Here is a 13,108-nt window from a genome sequence, read left to right on the forward strand (position 1 = left end):
ACACAGGTTTTAATTCCAACTTCTCACGCTGGTTTCCACTAAAATTTTCCTGTCTGAACAGTTAGTTTGGTCCATTTTAAGGCTATTTAGGTGCTTAAATGGTATATCAAAACATCTCAACATCTCAGTAAAATAACCTTAATGTTCTAGGAAGCCATAGAGGCTAAGAGATTGTAAAGCATTTCACAGCATATAGAGAATTTACTGCATGAAAAAGCATGGCCAATTCTTCTTCAGCTATCCCTCGATGCAAGGATGATGTCTGCCAAGGGGGTTCATTGCGGGATTTTTAGGTAGCTGAGGAGCCCAATTTGTGCCCTGCAGATTTTCCCATAGAAGTGACAGGTGTGATCTTGGAGGAGACATAGTTGTTGGCTAGAGTGTTGTGCCCTTTCTGTCCTCTTTTGTCACTTCTCTGTCTCATGAGCACATCTGTTCTCCTTAAAGTGGGCGTGGCTTGGTGTATTGTGTGGTGCCACTGTGTTCTGGTCCACACCGAGTCCTCTCAATTTGTTGGGTTGATGCCTCCCTTTTTAAGGTGTACTTTCAGTATGTCTTTGAAGCAGCCCTCCATGAGCCCTTCTTCTCTGACTTAACTGAGAGAAAAGAGTATTTGCTTCGGGAGGCAAGCGTCAGGCATAAGTACACAGGGGCCAGCCCAGCAGAGTTGGTATTTCATGACCTGTGCTTCTACACTGCTGATGTTGGCTGCAGAGAGAATGCTGATGTAGTGTGTCAATCTTCCCAGCTGATCCTCAGAATCCTCATGAGGTAGTGCTGCTGGAACCACTCCAGCTGCTTGAGATGTCATCTGTAGGTTATCCAGATCTCACTCCCATAGAGAAGGGTAGGGATGACAACTGCCTTGTAAACCAAGATCTTGGTGCCTGTTTGCAGTTCCCTATCATTGAAGACTCGTTTGAGTGGTCTTCCAAAGCATGTGCTGGCATAGCGGATCCTGTATTCGATTTCTGTGTCAGTGCTGGCTGTTTGGGAGAGGTGGCTGCCAAGGTATGAAAAATGGTCCACATTTTTCAGGGGTTCTCTGTCAATGGTGATTTGTGGCGTACAAAGAGTAGTTTGTGCAGGTGAGGGCTGGTAGAGTACCTGGTTTTTCTCATTGTTGAAAGAAAGACCCAGGCTGTGATAGGCATCTGCAAAAAGATTTAGGGTGCTTTGCAGGTTGGCCTGTGTGTGTGCGAGGATGACGCAGCCATCTGCATATCTCAGGGATGCCAATTCTCCTGATCTTACAGTTTGTTTGGAATCGTTGTAGATTTTATAGCTGGCCAACTATACAATACTCAATCTCAATTCTGTCAGGAAGGTGGTCTGGAATGAGAATCAAGATCATGGCAAGGTAAATAGAGAAGAGTGTTGGAGCAATGGCACAGCTCTGCTTGATACCAGTGCGAATGAAAAATGGTTCAATCTCTGAGCCGTTGCATAGAATGGAGGCAGTCTTCCCATCATAGAATAGTCTGATGATAGAAATGTATTTCTGTAGACAGCCAAACCTACACAGCACCTTCCATAGGGCATCACGATTGATAGAATCAAAGGCCTTGGTTAGATTGATGAATGCCATGAGCAGTTCCTGGTGTTGCTCTCTGCACTTCTCCTCAATCTGTCATGCCACATGTCGGTTGTGCCTTGAGATAGCCTGAAGCCATACTGTGATTTGGGGAGAAGTTCCTGGGCAAGGGAGAGGAGGCAGTTTAGTAGGATCCAGGCAAGGATCTTCCCTGTGATGGAGAGGAGGGCAATACCTTTATAGTTCCTGCATAAAGACTTGTCCCCTTTCTTGAATATTGTAACAAAGTTGGTGTTCTTAAAGTCAGATGGAATTTCTTTGCAGGTCCAGATTTTATCAAGGAGATGGCAAAGATTATACTGAAGCATTGTTCCAACAGTTTTTAAAACCTCAGCTGGGATGCCATCTTGGCCTGGTGCCTTGTGATTTTTTGTCTTGGTAATGGCATGCCAGACTTCCTCAAAAGATGGAGGATCAGCAAGATGTTCCATTGCTGAGCATCGGGGAATGAACTCGACGGTGTCTTCAGAGACTCAATTCATGGTTGAGTAGGCTCTCAAAGTGATCCTTTCAGTGTTGTTTAATGGCTGCATTGTCTTTGAGGAGCGTAAAGCCATCCTGGGAATGTAAGGGGGTTGGGCCTTTGGAGCTTGGCCCGTATATAGCTTTTGTTGCTTGATAGAAGCTTCTCATGTCATCTTGGTCTACAAAACTCTGGATCTCAGAGGTTTTCTCTTGCCACCATTTGTTTCTGATGTCACGTAGCTTCCTTTGGACTTCAGCTTTGAGCAGGTGATAGGCCTCATGTTTTTGTTTTGCTAGTAACAGAATGCATTTCTTTTCTATTGAATTAATGCTAGGATTTCCTCATTGTTTTCATCAAACCAGTCTTGATGCCAATCAGTGGAATAGGCTATGGTTTCAGCACGTGCGCTGTGAATGTTATTTTTAAGCTGATCCCAGATGATGTCAGACAAGTGTTGCTGGAAAGTCTCACAGCAGGCTTGGTCTTTAAATGCTTTGATGTTGTATTGCTTTCACTTTGTCTTACAATTATGAGTGATTTGAACACACTTTTTTCAATATATGCACTTTTTTGAATACTTTGCAAAACTTGAGTTATACATTCTTATCTATAGACAACTTCAAAGGCTTAAAGACTATTGGAACTTTTTTTATAAGCAGCCTGACTGATGCTTAATATGCCTCTTTGGCAGGTCAAAGAGCTATTGTTTCTATAGATCAAGTAATTCCATGTTACAGTTTCTAAAGTTGAATCCTTACAGTTCCCCGTAAGCTGTGCATTTGGGTGGCTGCCCAGGAAAGTTTCAAGTGCTGCCCAGTTGATTAGCAGAACACATTCATCCGGCGGTGTGTGTTCAGGTGCCTCTCCCCCTGCTGCTTTGCAGCCACATTGCTCTGACCTGCATCTTCTCTCAAGAGCCGCCTGCTGGCTGTGCAAAGTGGTGGGGAAGGGTCAGGGTGTCCCCCTCCCCCATCCTTGTATCCCATCTTTGCAGAGCAGAGGAGAGGGAACAGCATGTCTCAGGAGTACTAGAAGCTGCTTCGGTCTGAACAGTGATAAGAGTGCCTTTCTTAAAGAGACAGCACATGCTTTCTCAGACTTCCCCAGCAATCAGCTCACCCAGTCTCTCCGTCTGTCTGCATGTGTGAGACAGACAGACAGACACACACACACTCTCTCGCCCCTCTCCCTATGTATCCCATCTCCACAGAGCAGGGGAGGAGAGACAGGGCTCAGGACAGGTTTCAGTGAGTGCCTTAAAAGGTGCACGGCATCTCTCAAACTTCCTCAGCAGCCAGCATACAAACTATGTCTCTCTCTCTCTCTCTCACACACACACAGTCTCTTGCACACTCACCTCCCAACACATACCTGTATTATTATTGTTACTTTTTGATACTATCCTGCAATGCACATATATTCTCTATAATTTTATTCTTTCAAAGTGTTAGTTTTTTGTCTGGTATGTGCATTTCATAATTTTTCTCTTACATTTAAAACTTAATTCTTTGAGTAGTGAGTTCTAAAATGCCTAACCTGTCCTGGCTGGAGTAATTATCCTATTGTAACTTAATAATATGTATCTTGGTTTTTTGTTTTTACCAGTGGCACACAGCAACACATACCTCGGTGCACATAAAATTTATTCCGCACATGGATGGAAAAATTAGAGGGAACATTGACCCTACCTGTCAATTTCCTTTTTCTTCAAGTGTTGTAGCGGTCAGTCCTAGTATACGAAAGAGACTAGGTGAATGAGGTAATATCTCTTATATCTCTCTCTCTGAAGAGCTCCATGTAGTCTGAGAACTTGGTCTGATAAAAGATACTACCTCACCCAACTTGTGTCTCTCAATTTACTTTTGTAAATTTTCATTTAAGGAGATTTAGTTACCAGGAAGAAACTCATTACACAACCCTCTCTGTAAAATTCAATCATTCTGAGCTACCAGATTGACTGAATCAGAAATGATTTTACATCATTATTTTTTACAGGTGAGGCACAATAATTACTCTAGTAAGTCTTTTCTAACAAATCATAATCTTTGTAAGCAAGATTTTTTATTAGGATAATTTCCCAACAGGATGCAAAGGTGGTACTTAACCAACTATAATTCTCTTTCCCTTCTCCAGGGTTGTTGTAACCACATATTCTATTCAGCTCATATGAGCTATTACCATGACTGGTGCCCACTAATCTGTATCAACATAGGGGATCTAAGATTTTTTTATCCAAAAATGTATTACTATTCCAGTGGAGAGATGCGCACAACCTGTTTGGTTGAGTTTGTTTTTGCTTCTAAATGTATAACATTTCTGATTGTAGGCACTTGGCACCTGTGGCCCGTTTTTATGGAAAACTCCTATAGTCACTTTTCTGTAATATCAAATGCTTTGGGATTCTCATCTTGTATTCAAAATACATGGAGAGTGGTTGTACCTTGTTGCTTTCTATATTGCTGATTTAAAAAAAAAAAAAAAGTAACGATTGGATGTGCTAACTCTGTGCCCTACTAAAGGTATACTGACTTGTAAACTCCTCAGAGTCAAAGGACATTATTCTCCACTGCTTTAACCCTTGTGGAAACATTTATACCCACAGCAAATAAATGCAAAGTAGGTGTACAATGCTAAAAAAGCAAAATGGCAGTGTTTTACATTCACTTTGCAGAGAGATGAATGACTGTCCAAAGCAGAGGAGAATCAGGTCAACACCACCTTCCCTGTCTGTTTTTCCTTTGTCACACTAAAATCTATGGAAAAATAGCATCATATTTCCTGTCAAGCCTCAAGATCTTCAGTATAATCATCTCTGACAATCAAAGACAGTCTTAATACAGATACTAGGTAGGGTCTACTACATTATCTGGTATTGTCATTGGCGTACTTACAATGTATTGCTGTATAAAAGCTTTTACAGACAATCCTCTCATTTATTGGACCCTGATTCTACATCCAGGCATTTTACTCAATACATTTGTGTAATCCAAACTTTTGAACACATATATAGAACCAGGAGTTCTCATATTATGACAATCACCAGACTTCCTTTTGTAAAGTAACAGATACAGTATAGTAGTATTTAAAGTCATCGCAACTATAGGTTTTCCCATCTACTTACTCATTCTTAACTTGCAGGGAGCCAAGAGGGGGAAATTATTAGATCTCCTTTCTATTACTAATCATTCTATTTTTTCTTTTAGTATCTTTCAGTTCTTCAAATTGGCAGGTTTGAGTTTATCAAAAATCTGTTGTACAGTGAGGTCTCATATGTACATGTGACGGGAGCTTGCAAGAAAATTTTGTTTTCATTTGGAGATATGTATGCTTCATTTGGTGTTTTATTTACAGAGCATTTAGTAATGATACAATGCTGACTTGATAGCCTAGGAGACTGGACTACTTACAGAACAGAAACAGCGTATAGAGCTGCTGTAAAGGCTTCCTACAAATGTCTTGTCAATATACCTCAACCCAGACCTGGAGGGACCACATATAAGGGTGTGGTAACTGCTCAGATTTCATTCCCATCTAATTCTTGTCTTTTCAGTAATACTTTTTAAAAAAATTACATTTATTTATTTTAACGTGGACACAAGTTCACACACAACTTGACTGACACCAACTTTTTCACTGACCATTGACAGATGACATTACTACCCTGGGACAGATTTAAGCAAGCAGATGCAGGTCAAAAAGATTTGGGCCCAATTCATGAGTCTGGTACATATCCTTTTGTGCTGCTCTACTAGTTTGATAGGGCTATAAAACAAGTAGAGTAGAAAGCTTGGAATTCCACTGTATATAGGGAATGGCTAGAGTATCTCTATATCTCTACCCCGATAGAACTCTGTCCTGGGAAGCCAAAAAAATCTTACTGCATTATAGGTGAAACTGCGTTATATTGAACTTGCTTTGATCCACCGGAGTGTGCAGCCCCACCTCCCTGGAGCGCTGCTTTACCGCATTATATCCAAATTCGTGTTATATCGGGGTAGAGGTGTACTTCTGTTCTCTTATAGAAGGGTCCATTGGGGCCATAAGGAGCTGGGTTGTAAGATACAGCAACATGAATTCCTAGATCAGAGAATTACAAGAATGGCATACCCTTCTTGGGTCCTATGTGAAGCAGAGCTTGGCTGGACTTAGGAATTAGGGCCTTCTTGTATTTTTATTACCAATATACCAAGTCAGCCCCTCCCTCACTTTCCAACCAGCTATTTCAATTATGCAGGACTAGTATAAAAAGCAGAACCATGAAGGCTGGCACTGGAAAGATCTTGTTGGAGCCTCAGACATTTATATGTATTGTGTGTCAGTTAAAATGTGTAAAAGCTATGTTTATCCCATATGTTAAGTGGCCTATTCTTTACTTCCACTCTCAGATATTCCACTTTATTTAATAACTAGACATCTTTCTTTAACGATTTGGGTTTAGACTTTGCAGGCTAACTGAAAAAAACTGGACAAAAAGTATGCACATTGATATTAATAAAGTGTCCATATAGTGAATCACAACTGCTGACAATATTTTTTAATCAAAATACTGCAAATGACAAATACCAAACAATGTTTTTGTGTGAGCTGTAGAAGTAAAATAGTATTTGTTAACACTTAGCCATAAGCATGTACATAGCGGTGAAGAGATATAATGAGCCCCATCTAATTAATTGAAAATGTATATATTTCATTACCAATTTATCAATGTATATTTTTAGAGACCAAATCAGCTATTTTCTAGAAAGTATTCAACAGGCATAATTAAAATACAGAATTCCCACATCATGGCACTTGAAAAATTTCTTGCTTGTTTTGTTTTTAATTTCAAACATCATTGCACCAGGCTTCAAGTGACAAACTAGCTTTTCCTTGAATGATCTATTTAACACTGGTTTAACCTGAAGAACTGATGCAGAATTCTGGAACTTTTAAATGCATTCTTTTGGTTCTTTTCAAACTTCTTTACTGACTTGGTTTGAGGGGATTTTATACAACTGTATTAGTACAAAAAGGTAAACTGACCTTTAGCTATTAACCTCTCAACTGACAACGTGGATGGAAGAAAATGCACAGTTATGGAATGCATGCTTAAAAAGGACTACTTTTCAAAGTTAGGTGATATTATTTTATGGCACTTCTATCCAAAGAAATAGGTCACAGCTAGACTCATTTGGCCTCTTGAGGAGCTTTGGTGTTTCATCCTATAAATCTGTCATGATATTGTCTTACTGTAACTAGAAATAACGGTTGAAAGAGGATTACATGACTTATATTAGAGAAATGCCAGAGAAGGGTTTCTAGAGTTAGCAAATTCAATAATCTGTAGGCTTTGCTCCTGACTATAATCATGTCAAAATAATGTTCCATCAGAAAGCAATGATCCTAGAGCTTTTATATAATATTGTTGCAAAGCCTTCCTGTTTGCGTAAGTTTATACCTCACTTTTCAGTTTCCCTATTTCTATTAATTTTGTAGCAGAGTGTGGTGGATGTAATGGGGCCACTGAATGTGGCATAGCGTTTTGAATTTCTGAATTATTTTATTTATAGACCACAGAGCATTTTCCTTGATGGCTGCTCAAGTTATTTTAATAAAATAAATATTCTTTATAGTATAGCTCTTGCTAGATAAATATAGAATCTAGTAAAATCTAATATTATTACTCATATTTTGGAGTTTTCACCTCAATACTAAAAAAAGTGTAGAAATCCTGTATGGTATTTTTAAAATAATACATACTTCTCTCAAATTTAAAAAAATAAAAATATATTTGACCTATGAAACTGCTCTCAAAGAAAAGTTAATAGTTATTATACAGGTACTAATATTTTAAATTATATACACTGCTCAGTTTCCAACAAAATATTTCTTATTTGTAGATTTTTTTCCTTTCCATCTTCTTGATGATAATCTTTCTGATCTTGTTTGCCACTGGTATCTTCAACTAGGCCTTTGAGCCGTGACAAATGGTGTAAAGCCCTACATTTAAAAAACAAAAACAAAACACACACCCTTATTAACGAGTATATATTATGATTTAAGTTACATATATTTAACAGAAATGGCAGTACTTCCTTAACACCACTTAATCAGCTTTGAGGCATCTTTTCAGATTAATACATATTGACATGTAAAACTGTGAAAACAAATTAAATGCTGATTTAAAGGGACAATTCAACTGTAGATATATACTTTCATGACACTGCATTTATTCATTTTTTTCTACAGATGTCTACTTTTCTTATTTACAATTGTTAAAAGCAAGTAAGGATGACATTTTAGCCTGTGTTATATAAAAAACCTCAGCTTCTTCTAGGGTCAATGATTTTGCCCAGCAACACACAATACTTCAAATTTTATAAATCTGAATTGCCAACTTCTGGCTTGATCTTATTTCCATTTTAGTCAATGAATTTTAAGAGAGGACTGGTCCTTTCTTTTCATTACTTATTTAAGAGACTGAGATAGTTTATGAAAATAGAACTGCAGAGTGATGTGTGGGATGGTGGTAGGGGTCTCCACGAAGTATGGCATGCAACTTTGTAAAAGTGACAGATCTGTGGCTTGGCACCGTATTGATTGTTGGATTCCCTGGCCTTGTGACACGTCTGCTGATGTTTCTTTGCTTTCTCATAGCACAGAAAATGCAGGAGAAAGGGTACAACAGGGATCAGCAGCAGTGCTATCTGCTAGTAGAGGTCCACATTTATACAGCTGTTCTGTAGCTTTGCCTGCACAGCCTCTTCTCCCCACAGGACCAGGAGATCCGATCTACTCCAAGTTGGAGCATGTAGCCAGCATGGTTAGCTGGACAGTTGTGCACAGCAATGGAGAGCTGCCAGGTGTGCCAAGCTGGACAATTAGGAAAAGGCATTTCAAAAACACGCAGGGCTTGAAAGGCAGGGGAGTGGGATGCCTTCCGGTCACCGTGACCCTGGGAGAGGGGTTGGAGTTCACAAATGTAACCAGAGTGATCAGTGTCAGGCATTGTGGAACAGCTGCTGGAGGACTGCTAGGGTCAACATGGGTAATCCAGTGTCTATATTCAAGCTGTGTCAACCTCAGTACATTGACCATAGCTCAGTTGCCACTTGGGGAAGTGGCGTTACTATATCAATATAATGGAGGGGCTTACATCAGTGGGAGACAAATTTAAGCATACACAACTAGATCCATACAAGGAGGCTTACATTGCTCTAACTTTGTATTGTAGACCAGGCTTTGGTCTGAAAGTCAAATTAGGATGCTAAAGTAGTACACTCTGTTAGGAAATTGTTTCTGTACCTAAGAGTTATATTATTTTCACTATTTACATTTTACTTTTATTTAACATTATTATACAAAAGTGTAGTGCACAGCGAAGATGGACAGTTTGAAACAGAATTACTTTAGCAGTTATTTAATTTAAATTATTTTTCCAAGCAAGACTCCGAGACAGGAGAAATGTTTAACTATGCGGAGTAAGAGAATTAGCACACTTACCTTCGAAGAGACTTGGTAATAGGGATCACGTCATTGTCACATAAGTTTAATTCAGAAACTGCTTCTTCTGAAAGCTTAGAAAAAGAAATCTGTCAAATATAAACAAATGACTAACAGTATAGATATGAATAGTTTACATTTATATAGCATCTTTTATCCCATAGGGTCTCTGACAACTTTACAAATTATACACATACTATAAGGATGTTCGCCACTGAATTGAGCTCTGTGGGTGAAGTAGAAGAGTTTAAAACACTGCAACATAAGTCTTCAATACCTGTTCCTAATTTGCATCAAATCCACTTTGAACTGCAGAAAAAATTAAGGTAGCAAAATGCAATTACCTAATTCAAAACAGGGCAAAAGCATAGTATGGATAAAATTCCTTGCCCTGGTGAAAACTGTCAAGTCTGTTAAGGAGTGGTGAAGATATTTTTGTTAGAACATGTTATGCATGAAAGAGAGCATCTCTAGCAGCACATCATCTCTAACAACTGCTGGCCTCACTGGAAAAGTGTTTTAATTCACCTTCTGAATTAAACACTACCTGTAGCACATGTTCTTTGAAGTCTTCCATCCAGTTACTAACCTGCTCCAACATGGCTCTGGGAGATAGGACAGGATACTAGCATAACGTGACAGGCACATGGTAAGTAACAAGTAGGTAAAGAATTTCTAAACAGATTTTATTCAACATTTTGTTTCTGTAATATAGGACAATTAAGTGCATTTGAGTATGACTTTTCTTCATCTAAAATTTATGCTTAGAGGCTTTCCACCTTTCTGAAGCGATTATAAAAAAGCAAATACAAATATTAGGTAATGTATCCCTTTAATCTGAAATGCCATGTTTCTCATGTAAATCCTTCTTTTCTTCTTGTGCCAAAGACGACACTGTATAGGGTAAAATTTTCTTATACACCAAAATGGCAAAAGACACCTCATGTTGGCTTACATGCTCAGTCTACATATCAGTTTGTTTGAGTTAAACAGATCAAATTACTAGCCTTGCACTAAAAATAGAGACCCCCATCAGAGGCACTATAGTAGCTAGCACAAAGTTTTGAAGACTACTGGTGAGAAGTAATATTCTGGTTTCGCATAACTGAGGAAGAGAGAACTCACAAACTACTGAAGGTTTGAGAGTCTGAAGGATGCACAGATGATTCACATACAGTTGTGTGTAAGCTGAAACAGTGAAGAACACTTATAAAATATTAATAACAAAGATATTAAATATTTAGACATTTGAATTCTAGAACCAATTAAATGTATGAATAGACGAACAGAGGAGTGCCAGCTTATTAAAAAGAAACAAATCTAGAGTTAGATAAAGGACAGAATAAAATATCTCCTAATACCTAGCCCTGTTCTCTTAAATACAGTATATCATCTATCCAATTTAATATGAAAGAAACCAAAAGATGAGAGTGGGACACGAAGTTAGACATAATCTTGCAGTCTGATGTGGCAGAAAGAGTCATCAAGAAATTATGGACTGCACGTAAAGAGTCACATCAAAAACATGACAGTTTTTGTCCATATGGTTTGAGGGTGACCACATTTGGAATATTAATTTCTGAATATCCCTTTATAAAAGATATTTTGATGAATTAAAGCTCACTAAAGAGGTAAAAATAAAAATGGGGGGGCAGAGAAACTGACTTCAGCCCCAATTTAGGAACATGCTTAAGAACATGCTTAAGTTCATCCTACTTCAATAAACCACTTAAGCACGTATTTAACACTAAGCACATGCCTAAATCTCTTTGATTTCAATAGGTTTAAACATGTGTTTAAGTGTTGTCCGGAACTGGAGCCTTTATGGGAAAAGGATTAAAAGCAGACGACCAAAAAATTTGGAATGAGAGTGTGGACTCCCAGGGGTCTGCAGAACACGGGCTGAAAACCACGGTAATAATATGTACAATATGCCTAACTTTTAACAAAGGAAGGACATATTTATACTCTTCAGATATTTGTACCCTGTTAACACCAAAGAGGAGAGAGAGAGAACGATTTAGGGTGGTCCAAGGGACTACAAGTAGTGATTTGAAATTAAGGGGAAATTGTAGGCTGAATACTGAGTATCAGGAAAAAGCTTCCTAACATTGAGCTCCATTAGGTTCTCTCAACACAATTGGTACAAGTTCCATCACTTGTGACAGAGTTACAGTAGAGTGGATAAAACAGTAGAAAACTGGGAATACTACTACATTGTCAAGTATATGGAACAGAAGACAAAACAGGTCTTTATCTCCAATCTGAATGAATATGGATAATTGTGGTCACATTTTTGTAGGCTGGCTGGAATTCTAGCTCTTACAAGTACAGTCCCACAGAAAAATTAGAATATTAATATCAATAAGACCCAATATCAAAAAGAAACTGCTTACTTTTATTAATTCATCATTTTGTTCAGCAGTTTTATTCTTATTAAAGCTTTCATGAACTGCTTGAAGGTTGAACAACATTAGCTTTAAAGCTTCAACTGGCCCATGGTGATTCCCTCCAGAAAAGGTATTTTCCTAAAACCAAAAAGCAGAAAGATTTTAAATCTTGCAATGAAACAAGAGCTGTAACATTTTAAAAATCAGACCGGCTACTTTTAATTTTTCTTTAAGACAATTTGATAGTTGTGACCTACGTGATTTTTCATTACTTTTTTGTCAGTCTATACAGAAATAGCATATAGAGGGCCTCATTCCCAACTACATCAATTGTATGGCACTGTAGCCCATGGAACCAACGTAGGTACAATGCAGTGGACCTTGAGTAACAGAGAGTATGTCTACAATGCAGTTAAACACCCACAGCTGGCCCGGGTTTGAAGGGACTGGCCAAGGGGCTGTTTAATTGTGGTGTAGGTATTTGGATTTGGGCTGGAACCCAGTCTCTGGGACCCTCCCACCTTGTGGGGTATCACAGCCCGAGCACCAGCTGGAGCCTGAACATTTACACAGATTAAACAGCCCCATAGCACGAGCCTACTGACATGAGCCAGTCATGGGTGTGTAATTGCAGTGCAGACATTCCCAAGAGGCGGAATCAGGTCTAGAAATAAAGGAATATAGGAATTGCTCTGACAGCAAGTTGGTATAGAGATCATGCTTTTAGTATGGCTTGACCTTATTTGATAGACGTAAATAACACTATTAATGAACATATCTGGGCACACTAAAATTCTTAACTCCAAATATTATTTTTAATAAAAATATGATATATCCAGAACCAAACTCAATCCCACATTCACTCATAACATGCACACCATATGTTCCCCAACACTTGGAAAGCAAACACCTCGGAAAAGAGTTTAGAACCTGAACTGTGAATTTCCACATTTTCTAATTTTGAATGTTTAATTTTTGAAGGAACATCAGTAGCTTAAGAATAAATATCACCTCTGTTTGAAAATTATTTGCCTACCTTTGTTAATAAGTAACTTCAGATTACTATTGTCGAAAGATGAGGATTTTTTTTTAAATTGTGATTTATAAGGGAAAGCTATGAAACTAGAGAGTTATTTTTCCAGTTTTTTCCTCCATACAGAGGCAATAAAAACAAAA

The 13,108-nt window shown here is 38.4% G+C and overlaps 1 protein-coding gene across 4 annotated transcripts in view; it reads right to left on the bottom strand.

Moving 5' to 3' along the window:
- Positions 1 to 6,567: 6,567 nt before the first annotated feature.
- The window catches only part of C6H18orf54 (chromosome 6 C18orf54 homolog), a 34,952-nt gene continuing 28,411 nt past the window's right edge, over positions 6,568 to 13,108 (bottom strand). For 3 of the 4 annotated variants that reach the window (XM_030566798.1, XM_030566802.1, XM_030566803.1), the window contains 3 exons: positions 11,939 to 12,070; positions 9,543 to 9,631; positions 6,568 to 8,039 (listed from right to left, as the gene is read on the bottom strand). In XM_030566798.1, the coding sequence (XP_030422658.1) occupies positions 7,895 to 8,039; positions 9,543 to 9,631; positions 11,939 to 12,070 (366 nt within the window). In that variant the 3' untranslated portion in view covers positions 6,568 to 7,894. The remainder of the gene's footprint in view (positions 8,040 to 9,542; positions 9,632 to 11,938; positions 12,071 to 13,108) is intronic. The other variant, XM_030566800.1, reaches the window with a different exon arrangement.

The sequence above is a fragment of the Gopherus evgoodei genome, chromosome 6, assembly GCF_007399415.2.
Source record: "Gopherus evgoodei ecotype Sinaloan lineage chromosome 6, rGopEvg1_v1.p, whole genome shotgun sequence".
Lineage (NCBI taxonomy): Eukaryota > Metazoa > Chordata > Testudines > Testudinidae > Gopherus > Gopherus evgoodei.